This window comes from Crocuta crocuta, unplaced genomic scaffold (assembly GCF_008692635.1).
Source record: "Crocuta crocuta isolate KB4526 unplaced genomic scaffold, BGI_CrCroc_1.0 scaffold130, whole genome shotgun sequence".
Taxonomy (NCBI): domain Eukaryota; kingdom Metazoa; phylum Chordata; class Mammalia; order Carnivora; family Hyaenidae; genus Crocuta; species Crocuta crocuta.
The window spans coordinates 14,462,869-14,476,185 of NW_027527920.1; the positions used below are offsets into that span (position 1 = coordinate 14,462,869).

At 35.4% G+C, this 13,317-nt stretch overlaps 1 protein-coding gene across 5 annotated transcripts in view; it reads right to left on the bottom strand.

The window, feature by feature from the left end:
• Positions 1 to 13,317, bottom strand: part of RNF111 (ring finger protein 111) — a 91,774-nt gene that overhangs the window by 34,100 nt on the left and 44,357 nt on the right. For all 5 annotated transcript variants that reach the window (XM_077747897.1, XM_077747888.1, XM_077747885.1 and 2 more), the window contains exon 2: positions 10,821 to 11,719. In XM_077747897.1, the coding sequence (XP_077604023.1) occupies positions 10,821 to 11,700 (880 nt within the window). In that variant the 5' untranslated portion in view covers positions 11,701 to 11,719. The remainder of the gene's footprint in view (positions 1 to 10,820; positions 11,720 to 13,317) is intronic.

Genomic DNA, 13,317 nt, shown 5'->3' on the forward strand with positions numbered 1-13,317 from the left:
TTAAAAAATTTTTTTTAACATTTATTTATTTTTGAGAGAGCGCGCAGGTGAGGGGCAGAAAGAGAGAGACAGAGGATCCAAAGCAGGCTCCATGCTACGAGCACAGAGCACAATACGCTCTCACAAACCATGAGATCATGACCTGAGCTGCAATCAAGAGTCAGCTGCTTAACCAACTGAGCCACCAAGGGGCCCCGGCTCTTGTTTTTAAGTTATGAAATCTGTCATTTCTTTTGTAGTTCTTTTCTAAATTGCTCTAAGTTTGCAAAGTGTATACTTATTTGGAGGACAGATACGTACTATATTTTGTTCCATGTGTTTCCTAAATTATTAACTTCATCTAGAACTAATTTTTGTTTACAGCATTAGATAAGATTATAAATAGAATCTGGCCCTCTCTCTCCATGGATAATTAGCTATCCCCAAACCATTTACTGAAAAATTCTTTATTTTCCTCTATTAAATTTTTATACCTACCTTAAATATTCTTACATGTTTTAGGCTATATTTTAATGTCATTTATTCATTTTCTTTAACAAAAATTCTTATGTCAGAATAATTCTATTTTTTTAAACAGCTTCTCTAAGCTATGACTTTCATACTTTTAAAATTCACATTATGGAGCACCTGGGTGGCTCAGTTGGTTGAGTGTCCTACTCTTGATTTCAGCTGAGGTCATGATCCTAGGATTGTGGGATCAAGCCCTGCTTTGGGCTCCACACTGAGCATGGAAACTGCTTAAGATTCTCTGCCTCCCTCTGTCCCTCTTCCCTACTAGATCTCTCTCTCATTCTCTAAAATAAAATTTAAGAAACAGATAAAATTTTTAAAAAATATATGAATAAAAAAAGGATAAAAATAAAATTCACATTTTGTCTCAAGAAGATACTTGCACACCCATGCTCATAGCCAAAAGGTGAAAACAACCCAAATATCCATCAATGAGTAAATGGATAAACAAAATATTGTATATGCATACAATGGAATAATTATTCAGCCTTTAAAAGGAACGAACTATCACGTGAACAAATCTTCAGGACACTATGCTAAGTGAAATAACCCAATTACAAAAAAATATAAAAATACTGTATTAATCCTACTTATTTGTGGACGTAAAGCAGTCAAATTCATAAAGAAAGTAAAGTAGTTACCAGGGCTGAGGGGAGAGGGGAATAGGGAGTTGTTTAAGGAGTACAGAGTTTCAGACTGCAAAAGGGAAAAGTTCTGGAGATACGTTTCACAACAATGTGGATATACTTAATAGTACTTAAATGTATACTTAAAAATGGTTAAGATGGAGGGCCGCCTAGGTGGCTCAGTCAGTTGAGCGCTTAGCTCTTGATTTCAGCTCAGGTCACGATCACAGGGTTGTGGGATCAAGCCCCACTTTGGGCTCCACACTGAGCATGGAGCCTGCTTAAGATTCTCTCTCTCCCTCTGCCCTCCCTCCTTGTGTGCTCTCTCTTAAATTAAAAAAAAAATTTTTTTTTTAATGGTTAAGATGGTTAAACACACACACACACACACACACAAACAGTACTGTTCCATTTCTTCCCTTGCTGTATTTTTCATAAAAGTGGCACTGTCTTTTTTTTTTTTAATCTTTTTAAAAACTTTCCTCTCTGTTCATTACTATTACCTGTCTACATCAAGGTCTGCCAACAGCTTACAAGACATGTTTTTTGAAAAGAATTTCCCCATAAGAATACTGAGAACTAAAAATTTCACCCATTTTAAGTATATATTTCACTGAGCTGATAGCACAGAACCAGATGTGGGGCTTGAACTCACAGTTTGAACCCACAAACTGTGGAATCATGACTTGAGCCAGTCAGACGCTTAACTGACTGAGCTACCTGGGTGCCCCTAAAACTCATACTCTTTGTAAAAACTATATCACAGTGCTATTAGTACTCAACGTGTTGGTGCTAGTTACTATCAGAAGCATCTTTCTGCTACTAGCTGCTTTTGCTACTGCTCCTTTTGCAGTAACAAACTTACAGAAGTTGTTATTACAACATTGACTCCTCTTTAGGATTTTTCTGTTAGCTATCTAGCCAACAGAAATGAAAACATACACAATACCATTATTCACAATAGCCAAATACTGGAAACAATTCCATGTCAGTCATCTGACAAATGGGTAAAATAAAATGTAGTACAGCCACCTAATGTAATACTATTAAAAAAACAACAACTAGTAAATAGACACTAATCACTGATGGCTGTGACAACATGGGTGAACTTCAAAAACATTACACTTAGGGAAAAAAGCCAGACACAAAGGATTACAGATTATATTTTACTTAAAGGAAATGTCCAGAAAAGGCAAGTCCTTAGAGACAGCAATAGATTAGGTTGTGTACATCTGAGGGTGGACAGGGATTAACTGCAAACAAGAGGGAGGGATCTTTTGGGATTGATGGAAATGTTGTAAAACCGTACTGTGGTGGTGGTTGCATAACCCTAAATTTAAAAAATCATCGAATCATATACCTAAAATGGATGAATTTTATAGTATGTAAGTTATACCTCAATAAAGCTGTTTTAAGTTTTGTGAGCACATGTGAGCATGAGAGTGGGGGAGGGGCAGAAAGAGGGAGAGAGAGAATCCCAAACAGGCTCCACACTGTTAGCACAGAGCCCAGTGTGGGGCTCGAGCCCACAAACTGTGAGATCATGACCTGGGCCAAAATCAAAAGTCAGATGCTTAACCAACTGAGCTACCCAGGTGCCCCAATAAAGCTGTTTTCTTTAAATACATACATATATAAATAACGCTATAAAACATTCCCTGCCATATACAAAACTAGACTGCAACAAATGAAAAGACATGCCACAATCTTGAATAGGAATACACAAAATACTAACTATATCAGTTCACTCTAATTTAGCCAACAACTACAATCCCAATAAGAATAACTTTATATGTTTCCCCACTACCACTATCCTCAGATAAACATGCTAATTATAATTTCATTTAGTGGGCACCTGGGTGGTCTAGCCGGTTGAAATGTCCGACTTGGGATCAGGTCATGATCTCATTATTCATGAGTTCGAGCCCTGCCTCAGGCTCTCTGCTGACAGCCTGAAGCCTGGAGCCTGCTTTGGATTCTGTCTCCCTCTCTCTCTACCTCTCCTCTGCTCGTACTCTCTCTCCCAAAAATGAGTATACATTACAAAAAATTTTTTTGATTAAAAATTTTTAAAAAATCACTCAGGAGAATAAATAGGAAAAATAACCAAGAAAATATAAGTGTCTATAATTAAAACAGTATGCTTCTAGTATATGAAGAGACCAGTGGAACATAATGAAACCTCCATAAATAGGTCCAAATGCCTATGGAAATATATAACATATGACAAATATGGTATCTCAAGTCAATATGAGAAAGAAACTTTTAATAATTTGAGACAACTGGATAGCCATATTAAAAAAATGGATCCATCCTTCATACTGTACATGAGGATAAACATCAAATACATCTGTACTTTAAATGTAAAATAAAAAGTAAATAGAGAAGGGAAGAGTGGGATGGGGGGGAGGGAATGGGTTATTTCTCCCATAAACTTGGGAGTGGGAAAAACTTTCCTAATTATGATTCAAAACCCAGAAACAGAAAAGATAAAGATCAATAAATGTGACTGACCAAAAAAAAAACCTGGTATGGTTAAAAAAAAAAGTAACAAAATCACAGGACTAATAACAAGTTTAGAGAAAAGTGTTATTATATAGTATTTATATCCCAATATAATATATACAAAGCACTAAATTTAGTGGAAGAATGAAGACCAATATCCTGATAGAAAAACAGGCAAAAGATATGAACAGATTATTCATAAAAAATAAAATAACCTTTAAACATATGAAAAGATATATAACCTTACTTAAAAAATTAAAAATATACTACCATACTATTTCTTACCTATCACATGGACAAAAAAATCTAAAATCTGACAATAAATTCTGATGGAAAGGTTGTGGGCAAATAGGCACTCCCAAACCCTACTACTGGTGGGCATCAGAAATGGTGATGATCCCCACAAAAAAGAAATTGAGCTATTATTTTAAAAATAAACATGCATTTATCTTTGGCCCAACAATCCTCTCTGAGAATTCTATTCCAAAGATACAATGGCAAAAAGTATTAATTAACATATACCAAAAGTTATTCATTGCAGTGCTATTTGTAACAGCAAAAGGCTGCAAACTATTCATCAACAGATTGCCTGAACATCCTTTAGTATACCTATACAATGGAATACTATAAAGCTGTAAAAAAATAAAATAAACAGAAATGAAAAGCAATGAATAAAGGAATGAAAATGTGTATATATGGACACATTATATATACACTCTGTATCACGCATATATCATATATATATGCATACATATACACACACGCTTTTTTCTTTTTAATTTTTTTATAGTTTATTTATTTTTGAGACAGAGACAGAGCATGAGCAGGGGAAGGGCAGAGAGAGAGGGAGACACAGAATCAGAAACAGGCTTCAGGCTCTGAGCTGCCAGCGCAGAACCCGATGAGGGGCTCCAACTCATGAACCGCAAGATCATGACCTGAGCCGAAGTTGGCCGCTTAACCAACTGAGCCACCCAGGCGCCCCTATACACACATGCTTTTATTCCTCTATAATCTCTCTATACCATAACAATTCTACCTATTGTTAGCTAAAAAAATCAACATTTTCATTAAGAGGAGAGAGAATAATATACATATTTATTTATATTAAACAGAAAAAATAACAACAAAATTAAAAAGTAATGAAAATGCTAATCTGTGAAGGAGAAAAAGATAGGAAGAGGAGGTGGAAGTGGAAAACTAGAGCTCACTGAATATATTCTTGTTTAAAAGTTTTGACTTTGGGGTCCCTCAAGTAGCTCAGTCAGTTAAGCATCCAACTCCTCATTTTGGCTCAGGCCATGATCTCACAGTTTCATGAGTTCAAGCCCCCCATCAGGCTCTGAGCTGACAGTGCAGAGCCTGCTTGAGATTCTCCTTCTCTCTCTGTCCCTCCCCTACTCACGCTCTCTGCCTCTCTCAAAATAAGTAAATTTTTAAAAAAATTACAAAAAATTTTGACTTTGGAACCAGGTAAATGTTTTACATAATTAAAAAGCAAAATTAAAAATTTTAACAAATTCCTTAAAAAAAGAAACACTTAAAACAAATGAAAATAAATGCATATTAAATTAGTGGCATAACCTCATAGAAGACTGGCCAACAGCAAAAAGGAACCCCAGAAACTCCTATACTTGTTAGGAGTTAGTAATAATTACTGTTAGTAATAATTATAAATATTTTCATTTGTATTCATTTACGAATGTTTACTTACGTGTATTTATAGTATTTACAGGATAAAACCAAAAAGCGATTGTTATTAAGAATCACGTTTTCAATGTAAGAGTAAAGAGCTCCAAATATAAAACAAGTTTACATAAAAATCCTAATCCTAAACTTTCAATGGAAATGTCATATAAATTAATGATTTCTCTCTTTCTAAAACCTTTACATTCCTAACTTTGTCCATTAAAAACGCTGAAAAGCGGGGCACCTGGCTAGGTTGGCTGGTCATCCCCCTGTGGGGTTTCAGCTCAGGTCATGATTTTGTGGTTTGTGGATTTATGATCTGTGTCCGGCTCATCGCTAGCAATGCAGAGACTGTTTGGGATTCTCTCTCCTTCTCTCTGCACCTACCCTCCTCATTCAAACACTCTCAGACTAAATAAATAAACATTAAAAAAAAAAAAACACCGAAAAGCAGTAATAACTCAGCAGAGCAACAAACACCTTAATTTCCAGTCTATAGCCTCTAACTTCTCAATAAAAGGAAATAAGGAGTATTTTTTTAAAAAAATGGTTGTTTCCAGGTTTGAGACAGGAAATGTCAAGTGTGAATCTGTACCATCCTGTACATCAGAGATCATCTTGTCAAAGACCACTGGGGTGGTATCAAAGGACATAAACCCAGCTTGAAGATGCTCCCACTGACCAAAGGTGAAACATCTGAATATCAAAAGAATAAAAAGACTGAATATATCAACTATGCTAAGACCCATGAGTTCATAATCAGACCTGAAAATGAAAACTCCTCTTTGGACACTGCTCTGGCACCAACTCATTCTTTCAGAATGAATTACCACTTTTCAAGTGGTAAAATCAAGCATTCATCTTGCCTTTCCCATATGGACCTCATTTCAGAGTAACCAATTAGTTGAAGAATTCTATGTAGAAGAACCTCCATTAATAAATGTAAGCAGAATGACAGAATTAGAAAGTCAACATTTTACAACACCTAAATGAAATAATGGATCCAGGCAAGATCATCAAAGCTGTTGCTAATAATACATGAAATGTTGATGGGGAACTTTAGAGTGGAAGGATCAGAATGACACCATCTAACCCCTCTAATCAATTTTAACAAGTGACACAACAGGAATAAACTGCACCACCAAGGAAGTGTTGCTCAACTGAAGTTGAATTAAATCAAGCTTTTAGATCTAACTACCAGTTTGCAGGAAATATGCAATATACAAAATAACTTAAAACTTAAATGGTATGCTATCCAGAAATTGTTCCCAAATTCTCCAGAAGAAAAAAACTGAGGGGTAACAGATGAAGTAATGGCAGAATGTTGAAAACTGAAGCTGGATTATGTAGTTGGCATTGTTTTTATGTGCGAACATTTCCATATAAAAATAACAACAACAAAAAAAAACCCCAACAACCCCCCCACCTCCTCTATCCATGTTATTTTTGGAAAAGGAGGAAAAGAAATATTCACAAATATAATTCCTAGTTATTAGAACTCTACATTTCCAAAGGTAATCTTCAAGTTATCTTGAAAAGGTTATCTTTTAAAGTTTAAAAGTAAACTTTTTTTCTAAGGAGGGCTGTGAAGTCCAATGTGAGACTTGAACTCATAAGCCTACCCAGGTGCCCCTAAAAGTAAACTTTTATTTATTTATTTATTTAATGTTTTATTTATTTCTGATGACTGTTTGGCAGATAACTCCGAGAACAGTTACTGGTGAGCAGGGGAAGGTCTGAGAGAGAGGGAGACACAGAGTCCAAAAAAGGCTCCAGGCTCTGAGCTAGCTGTCAGCACAGCCCAATGCAGGGCTCGAACCCACGAACTGTGAGATCATGACCTAAGCCAAAGTTGGACGCTTAACCAATTGAGCCACCCAGGCACCCCTAAAAGTAAACTTTTAAAACACTTAAGTCAATACACTACAGAGTGCACTTGGAAAATACAAATATATATCTGTTGGATGGATATATACATATATACACACACATATATATTTTTAAGCTATAAATAAAAATACAGTCATCACATTAAAAAGCAACAATTGGGAAATAAATGGGCATTTCCCAGTGCTAACATAAGGACTATGTAAACATTTAAGCAGCAGTTCAGGTAAGGTTCATTGAGTAAATTACAGAAATATGTCACTAAAATTAACATCTATTTTCAAACTTAGCTTCTATTAAGTTATTGCAAAGTACCTGAAGCTCTTGGCAAATACTATCAGGAACAAAACTAGATGTATAAATTCTCAACCTAACTGGCAACTGGGAATAACGCAATGTCTAACAACCCAAGTCACACATCATTTTGACTTCATTTGCTTAAATAGAGAGCCATAATAAGTTTAAAAAGCAATTAACAAGGATGAGGCAAATAGAGATTTCCCAGAAACCTACTGCTTACAACAATTAAACTAATGCTTGTTATAGAATATAAGGTACTGACTTAACTCATTCTTAGATGATTTGGTAAAACCAGTTAATTATATACAACTGTTACATCTTAGAGAGTTTGAAGATACAACAAAGTAACACATCATTTATTCCATCAGCTTATAAGCAATAAGTGTTGACGGATAGTGTGAAAAATCTGTCCTAGCAGTTCCGCAGTAACTAATACCCATCCATACAAAACATATTATTAAAGTATAGTAGATAAATCTAATTAAAATTTGAGATATTCCAACCCTCTCCTAATTCCAATATACTAACACATACCGGAATTGGAGTCAGAAAGCCAGCCCTAAAAATAAGTCTAGAAGAAAAACCTATCTCTTAAGAATACAAGTCAGTTTTTGAGAGCTGAAATTTCTTGACAATAGAGATAAATGTCCCATCAGTATTTCAGTCTATTCTAAATACAATGGTTTTTAGAATACATTTCATTCTAAAATGGTTTTACAAATGCTGCATCCATAATATGAGGATGATAAAAGGAGAATACACGTCATAAGAACGTTGGGAGGATGAAAGGAGAATACATATAAAGTCTCAGAACATTACCAGCATGGAGTAAATACCCAAAAAGGGCTAGGTATTTTTACTATCATCATGACATCATCTATTGATGGGATGGTAAAGGAACTTGATGAAAACTCCTTGGAGGGCATTCTGATCACAGTAACTAACAAATTCTTAAATCCATGTTAACTTCCTATATACTTTTAGAAATTATTCCTTAAGATATGCTTACATACGTATACAAAACTGTATGTACAAGGCTGTTCATCAGGAAATATGCATCAATATAACCTGGCTAAATAAATTATGAAACATCCAAGAAAGGAAATACTATGCAACCATTTTTACAAAATGAGATAACTATACATACTAGTACTTTTAAAGCTCATATTTATTTACCCTTTTTTAATAGTTTGTTTATTTTTGAGACACAGACAGAGCACGAGTGAGGGAGGGGAAGAGAGAGAGACACACACACAGAATCCGAAAGAGGCTCCAGGCTCTGAGCTGTCAGCACAGAGCCTGATGCGGGGCTCAAACCCAAGAACTGTGAGATCATGACCTAAGCCGAAGCTGGACGCTTAACCGACTGAGCCATCCAGGCGCCCCTTATTTACCCTTATGTATGTTTCCACATTTTCTGAGTAAGAGAAGAAACTGCTTACTGAATACTTCTGGGTAATACAATTGGGACCTAAGAAGTGGTAAACTTATTTTTTATCTTAAACATCCTTGGTATTTTTAAAATTCCACACTATGTGAATGTTATTATTACACCATTATTTTAAAAACAAATCAATTAGTTTAAAACAAAACACTGGTCTAAAAACCAGGAAAAAAATTAAAAGAATTTTAACATTTGGATTTGTGTTTCCAGAGACAAACATTCCTCTTAAATGTATGAAAATATTATGTAGTTGAAACAATGTAATTCTTCCAAGAAAGAGAAAAAAACTACATGCTACAAAAAGTATTTAAAAAGATTTAAAAATTAATTCTAGAATTTGCATTTATGTTGAATAGTTGAGAGTATATGAACTCCTTTCTTCCTAGAAACAGACACTGATACACTGATATGGACCTACATCAACTCTATCTTCATGCCTCCTACAAATACCAGCTCCTTGGAACTTCTGCTTCAAAGCACCAACCATTCTGCCTCACTTATTTCAAGCAGAAATTGGGCTCTGCTGCTCCCTCTTCCCCAAACAAGTCTTCACGTTCTAATCACATGAGGAAAATGGCAAATATGTGGCAAAATGTAAAATATGGCAATTAAACAAGACAACTCCTATTCTCTCCTCCCTCTTTCTCAAAGACCTCAGAGAATGGTTGCTGTAATCTCTTCCCAACTGTAGATGATCTCAGTGAACTCTTTAAAACAAATACTTGGAGGAGGTCTTGGGGGGCTCAGTTGGTTAAGCATTCAACTGTTGGTTTCTGCTCAGGTCATGATCTTATGGTTCGCAAGTTTGAGCCCTGTGTCGGGCTCTGCTCTAACAACACACAGCTTGCTTCAGATTTTTCTCTCTCCCCCCGCTCTCTGCCTCTCCCTCATGTGTGCTCGCTCTCTCACTCTGTCTCAAAATAAATAAACTTAGAAAAAATAATTAAAACAAATACTTGGGGTAGGTTAAAAAAATAAACTGAACATGGCTAAGACTAAAATTAAGATCAAAGTTCCTGGTTTCAAGGTTCTGGCACAGATAGACAAATAGAAATGGGAGTCTTGGAAAAAAAAAAAAGTAACCATACAGAAGGAGAAAAGAAAAGGGAAAAATGGCATATTGGCACAGTAGGCTGACAAGCAGTACATCAGGCAAAGACTGGGAAACCTTTGTATCACTATTAGACACCATGATCACAGCCCTTTAAAAAGCTCTCCTCCTCCCCCATTCTTTTACAAGAAATAAATCTTTTCCCTCAGTTCAGACGTTATTCAACGCTCACTTCATCAACTTCCTTTAAATTACAACAAACCGTAAAAACGGTATATATGGAACATACTTGTACTCCAGAGACTGTACATAATCTTGTGCTAGTTAAATATATTTACCATAAGGAGGGGAGAGTGCACTCAAGCTAGTCCTCTATCAATTATTCAGTTTTAACTGATTAATCACGTGCTCTACTGAGCACTGTCAGGACTAAAAGTTTGTGTTCTAGTATTAGAATAAAAGCACCTCTCAAACATTTGAAATTATTTTTCAGTAAAAGATCAAGACAAGGTAACTAGTAAACAATAAGAACAGAGCACTTAAAGGAAAAATAATATTAATTACTTTTTTAGTGTTACTACTATGGCTGAGTGTGAAAGAAATCCATCACAGAGCTATCTGAAAAAATTTGGATCTTAGAATTGGAGTCATGGTTTAATACTACAGTTGATAATTTACGTATATGGCTTAGAGATCAAAGTTAATCAAGCCTCAGATTCCTTCTCAAAGCAATGAAATCACTAAAATGTCAAAGAAAATGAGGCACAAATACAATGCAGGTTTTGCTCAACGTAAGAAACATTTTTACCTGAGGGAACAGTTGGATTGTTTTGGTGGTTTTCACTGGTAGAAACAAACAAATCTTCTTCTCCTTCAGTTGATGAGCTGGAAGAGGATTCGCTGCTGAGGTCATTCTCACTGGAACTACTAGAACTGGGGAGCAATGCATATTTTCTTCGGGCTAACACTTCTCGTTTTTTTCTCTGCATTAATATCCTCTCTTTTTGTTTCTGTGTCCTCTGTGAGGAATTGTTTTTTACAAATCTCTTTCTGCATGGAAGTCTCCTTAATGAACTGCTGTGAAAACAGGGTCTTTTCATTAACAATCCTGAAACAGATTCTGTCTCTGTCCGAGGCCACTTTTGGGATCGCGCACTATGAGTTCTACTTTTAGCACTCAAAATTGCCTGGGAATGTCTTACAGAGACTTCTTTATCCTCATCCGAAGTCACAGTATCAGAATCTCCAAAATGCAGACTAGATGAAGGAGAAGAAAGACAATCACTAAAAGAGGAATCATTATCTTCGTCGCTTGGTGTTTCTAGGTGTTGCCTCAATCCTAATATTCCCTGGTTCTCCTTAACACAATTTTGCATGTAAGAAGGGCCAGCCTGCTGGCTTTTGCGTTTTTTCCTCACAACAACATTTTTTTCTTGCTCTTGTTGGTTACCATTCATGTCCTTCTCTTGTTTTTGAGAATCATCACACAAATGAGAAAATTCATTCCCCACTTTACTGTTAATCATCTCAACTCCTGCAGGAAAGCTTTTGGCTGCCCCAATGGGCTCTGGATGCAAGAGGATCCCTTTCAGACTCTCCTGTGTCTTTGGCGCATCAGAAGGAATCTCACTCTTCATATCCACTTTTAAGGTATAGAGCTTGTTATATTCAGGAGTCCATTGAGACATGGGAAACTTTAAGGAAGGCCTAAAAGACACAATTAGAGATTAAAAAGATTGTTAATGTGTTTTATCATACTAACTGAAGAGTGTCAGATTCCACTGAGAACATCCCTGTAATAAGGCAGAACTGTCTTTTCCTGACATATCAGGATATAAAATGGCTATAAGAAGTCATTTTACTGTTCTTTTAAGGCATATTTTTCTGATACCTCTTCCACATACTCAATTTTTAGAAATATAGTAAAGAGTATACAACATAAGCCTACTTGAAACTTCTATTAACCATAAGTTGTATATTATCTGTTAGATTTGAGTGAAAGCTTAAGTTAAAAATCAACATTATTTAATCATATTTTTGCTCTAGTCACATTAACTGCCTTTTAATAAATACATTCCATTTTGAATCATTTATTTATTACTTTTACATTATCACCATTCTTGTGTGTACATTGCATTGATGTAGGTGCATTAATTTCAAGTCCCATTGTTCAGCAGCCCCTAATTTCAGAGATAGAATGATTTAGTTACCCTTAGATTCGTTCTAGGAAGTTTGGTTTTATGTTCTGTTCACTACTATACTGAATGATCTTCAGCAATTTACAGTCTTAGCTAGACTCTTTCTGCATATATCTAAAACTTTGGAAAATGCAGTAATTGTATGTTTTGTTAGTCAATGAGTTCAGATTCTCATCAGAGAATAGAGTAGTATGAAGAAAAGAACCATGGGAAAGAGAAGCTATATATATACTAGATCATCATTTATAGTAATCTTTCTAATACAGTAACCATCTAGATGTACAAAAAATAATTACCACTTTCGAGATACCAGGAGAAACACATGGACTAATCAGAATCTTTTGAATGCTAGTCCTTTAATCTATGATTACTGTAGTAGGTTTTAAAGAAATTGTTAGATTTTGACCAAATTTATTATGTTACTGAAGATAGGAAGATACATAGTAAGGTAAGTTTTTGTTTAACAGATACATATATTCTAAATTTATAGCTTGATGAACTCTCACAAAATGAACATATCTGTGTAACCTCTAAGCATAACCAGCACCCTAGAAATCCCCTTCCAGTCACTCCACCTACCGGGAGTTTCAACCACTATCTTAACTTCTATGGCTATAGATGAGTTTTGTATTTAACATGCAGTTTTGAATCATTTCCTAAAAAAAAAAAAAAAAAAAAGGTATTGGTAGCAAGTCATTTCCTTCTCCACAAATGACAATTACAGGACTATACAACCTCACAGGTCTCCCACTTTATTTTAATATATAACTATTCTCAGAACAGAGGACAGTAATTTAAAAAATGGAACAGCCTACTTCTTTTCCTTCCTTTTTTTTCTTTTCTTTTCTTTTTTTTTGAGTAGGCTCCATGCCCAAATGTGGGGCCCGAACTCACAACCCTGAGATTAAGAGTCACATGCTCCACTGACTAAGTCACCCAGGAACCCCAGAAACAGCCTATTGCTATATAAAACTATCAAAATCTCTATCTTCTATTACTTTCTATTATTCTTATTTACAAGAATAGGCAGTGCTATATCCACAATCAGCCCTGTCTGGAGTTCAGCAGGATCAGTAACAAAGAAAGAACACAAAGATGGGTGAACAC